At 53.9% G+C, this 4,171-nt stretch overlaps 1 protein-coding gene across 1 annotated transcript in view; it reads right to left on the reverse strand.

Moving 5' to 3' along the window:
- NFASC (neurofascin) overlaps positions 1-4,171 on the reverse strand; it is a 77,819-nt gene that overhangs the window by 13,923 nt on the left and 59,725 nt on the right. The window contains exon 24 of the mRNA XM_011373112.1: positions 3,567-3,740. Coding sequence (XP_011371414.1) covers positions 3,567-3,740 — 174 coding nt within the window. The remainder of the gene's footprint in view (positions 1-3,566; positions 3,741-4,171) is intronic.

The following is a 4,171-nucleotide window of genomic DNA, read 5'->3' on the forward strand; positions in this document are numbered from 1 at the left end:
GGAGCTGGGTCCCAGGATGCCAGAATGGGGGAGGCGGACTGGGAGCTGGGTCCCAGGATGCCAGAATGGGGGAGGCGGACTGGGAGCTGGGTCCCTTTCTGTGCTCCCCCTTCCATCTTCACTTTCTGTTCACCCTTAGCACCTGCCGGAACAATCCCAGAAGAGACCTCTCTGCAAACTTGAATCAGGAAGTCAGGAGAACAACCCCCAGAGTGCAAAAACGGCTTTCTCCCCAGTGCCCAGGCTCAGGACACCTATCTCGTATCCCAGCAGAGGTGTTCAGACCCCGTGGGGGAGGCACTGGGCCCCGCGGGCCTGGGCTACCTGGAGGTGGGAAGGACGGGAGAGCTGGGGGAGGGAGGGCGGCAGCGCACCAGCACCACCGACAGATCCGGCTGACAAAACAAATGCAAACCTAAGGAAGCAGGGCAACAAAAAAAAAAAAAAAAAACCAAAAAGGGGCTGGGAGGCTAAACGAGCGAAGGTGGGCAGGAAACTAAATCCGGCAAGGCAGTGTCCTCTTCATCGGCCAACCCTCAGATTCCTTGCCTGGGCCTCGATTCTCCCACACCGCCCGGAGCCTGCGGAGGCTCTGGCGACCCCCTGCTCTGCAGGGCGGGGTCCCCCGCCCGCTTTCTCCAGCTTGAGCACCCTTTTATGTTCCTCAAGCCCACAAATCAGGACTTGAGGGAGGAACTCAACAGGTCATCTTCTAAGCTGGGACCTGACTGCCCAACTCCTCACTTCCGTGCACCAAGCTCCCAGACCCGGAGAGTGGAGACTGTTCTTAATGCTGACGACTCTGAGAAGGGTGAGGGGATAATCAGCCCATGGTGCCCACTGAGACTCCAGGTCCTGGAGCACCTGACCTTACCCATGGACATGCTCACTCGTTCTCACTGACCAGAACCCATGGTATATGGCAGCGCTGGTGCCAGGCTCCCATGCAGCATGCAAGGCCAGCATGCAGAGCGTGCCCACCATAGGTCACCCTTTCAGGGGATGGCAGCCTGACCAGGAGACAGGAACCAGCTGCAACCACTCACGGGGCAGCATTCCTTCTCGGGGCCCAGTTGGTCACCCAAAGGCTGTGGCCCCTCTCCGTGCTCTGAGAAGTCAAGCCTAGACAAGGCCTAGGTGGCTCAAGGAGGTAATCACTCAGCTTCAGAGAAAGCTGCAGCTCCAGAGAACAGGTCTGGAGCCCATGTACGTGGGGCCCTTCTAGGCCATCCTCCTTCTCCATCGCAGGGCAAATAGTAAGCAGAGGGAGAATGTGTTCGATTCCGGTCCCGCCCTCTACACACATCCTCCTTGACAGTCGGGCTTCCCAACCACTGAAAGAGTGAGCCTGGAGCATGCTTTCACCCCGAGCCTCTCCCTCCTTCTCCGCCTTGGCTGGGCTCCACCTGCATCATCCCATGCCATGCCCATTACCTCTGCTGCTGGTACGGTACCTGCGGTTGGAGTAGCTTCAGAACACAGCACCCAAGATGACCAGAGAGAGGGAGAAAGGATGAGAGAAGGAAGAGAAAACAGAACACAGGTGAAACCACAGGACAAGCAAGTAGAGAAGGTTCTGGCTCAAACCTGACCCAGACAGTGTGGCCAGGTGCTGGCCATTGCCCTGAGGATGCCAACTGGTGTTTGATTTGTTTCCACAGAAAACTTTCCATCTGTGTCTTAGAGACCTTTCCAGTACACTCTTGATTCTACCTCCACTCAAGGATTATCTAGGAGGTGGCAGTGGGGACAGTCCACCTAGAGTGCTGCCTTCCTAGGTCTTTCACCCACAGGAGAATGTCCGGTCCCGGCTGGGCTGGCCTTTAGGAAGCAGGCTGCGTGCTCCTCCATTATGCCAGTAACTGAGGGCATAAGGTGCGGGTGTAGGAGGACACCAACCCATCAAAAGAATGGTTCCTGTATCTTTGGGGGAAGATGATGGATATAGCTGGGGTGGATGGGGGGCGGGGCATATTGGCCGAATCCTCCCCATACCACTCAGCCCTGGAACTGTGACAGACTGGAGCCCTGAGGCCCCTGTCCCTTTCTTTCCCACCAGTTGTACTTTATGAAATAAGAAACCTAACTGTGGACTCAGCCCTAAAAGGAATTCTTGAATTTGCTGCAAATCCCTAAGTTGAGAAGAAAGTCTTTGTCCTCTCGTCGCCTGGGGTTGCAGAACTTTCCCTGTGGTGGTCACTAGGGTTGGACAATGGGGCTTTGTTTATCTGATGTTTCTATATGGGGTGGGGATGGGGCAGGAGAAGGCGGTCTCTTTATGTGTCTCCTCACAGAGTTAAGTAATAAAGTGCATCGCCCTTGGTCCGGCCAGGCTCTTGGAAACTGGCACACATCAGGCACATACCCAGAATCCCCCGACACTAACAAAGTACTCAGTGGGGTTAGAAGGGCAACTAGGAGGAAAGCTTATTGCGTGTCTCATCTGGGTCTGATCTGGGCCTGGGTCAGGCCGCTGAACCTCAGCCTTCTGGGGAAAGCACTGGACACAAACGATTGTCAGCTTCAAGGATTCTTAATCACATTACCTTTTCTGTGAAGTCTTCCCGTGCAGAGTCAGTCCCCTCCTCTGCATAACTCCTGCTCCTTCCTCGTCTAAACATACATTCCTCATGTTAAACTGCAACTAGACATTCTTGTGGATGTCTCCTTTTCTAGATTGTGTGAGCTTATTACCTACGTATCCCTTGTTTTCAGGCAGTGTCTGCACCTCACATTGTGGGTGCTCAAGAGATGGCTGTTGAATAGACCACTGTACCTCTGGAAAGGCAGCAGGATCACCCCATTTCATAGGAGATCTGCCAGTATCAAGGCTTCTGCAGTCTCCAACCAGAGAGGTTCCCATAAGCCGGCGTGTGCAGGTGGGCCCAGAGCCCCCTCTAGTGGCGTTCTCAGGCAGGTGCAGCTCCAGTTGGGAGTGCTACGCTGCTGGAAGATGCGGGGACCCAGGAGATGAGCCCACTTGCTCTTTGTGAAGTTGGTTTGGCACATGGCTGTTTCCCAGCTCCCCTTCCTTTCCACAGCCTGACAACTCACCCGATTCAGGCTACAATGGCAAGTACCTCCAATCAAGTCTGTTTCTCCTCCCTCCTTGGCCCCCCATAGGTGTCCTCAGAGCCCTTGTGGGGCACTCTCAATGTTCCTGCCTGTGTCAATAGGTCAGTACTTTCACTATTCTTTCGTGTTCATTAGCATATTTACTTACGACATCCTTTGCCTCATCTCCTCATCTCTACTCTGGACCCATGCTCTCTTCCTTATTCCCCCCCAGAAGGAAAGATGACAGATATTAAGTAGCTGAGCGAATCAGGCAGAGCGAGGACCCAGGATTGACAGCAACAGTCAGAGGAGACCTGAGTTTTCTAGATACATTGCCAGCACCTTCACACCGGTGTACAAGTTGGGTTCTCTGCTTTGAGCGCTGAAGGACCTGTGGCCTCATTTCCTCTCTATCCCGGAGGCTGGGCAGCCAGAGACCAGGTCAGGGTGTTCTCAGCATCTGAGTGTCCCCGGGACCTGTCACCTCGAGACTGCCGCAATGTACCTACCTTCATTCGGGAGTGCTGGTGACTCCTCCGTGACTGCTTCCCCAGAGCCCACCTGTGTCCTGGCACTCAGCGTGAAGCGGTAGCGCGACACGGGGTCTGCTCTTTGCACCGTGAACTTGGTCTGATTGGGAGAGAAGTTCTCCACTATCTGCTTTCCTACTTTGGTTCCATTAACTGGGGAGAGACAGGCAAGCGGAATTGAACTTTAGCAACGTCGACCAGGGTAAGTTACATAACCTGCAGCTGGAAGGAGCAGGCCTTCCTGACCCTGCTGGAAAGGGAAACAGGGGGACCTGCCACGTGTACTTGAAGACTCGGGGGATGGGAGACTTGGCTCAGAGTGGGGCGAGAACACCTTTCCAGCTCTCTGATGACACATCAGGGTTAAAACTTTTTCACTGATCTTGTTATCTCTAGCTCACTGCAAAGTTATGTGGCCGATTGGGACAGGCTCAGTTTATAATCCCCAAGCCTTTTCACTAAGGACAAAACTTTTTTTTTGAGTCTCTTTCTTCCTTTCAAGCAGATCTAGGGCAAACCCACTAGCGCTTTTGATGGTTAATGCCTCCTTTGTGAAAGGCCTATTCAACGTTCTTCAAAGGGGG

This window comes from Pteropus vampyrus, unplaced genomic scaffold (assembly GCF_000151845.1).
Source record: "Pteropus vampyrus isolate Shadow unplaced genomic scaffold, Pvam_2.0 Scaffold217, whole genome shotgun sequence".
Classification (NCBI taxonomy): Eukaryota; Metazoa; Chordata; class Mammalia; order Chiroptera; family Pteropodidae; genus Pteropus; species Pteropus vampyrus.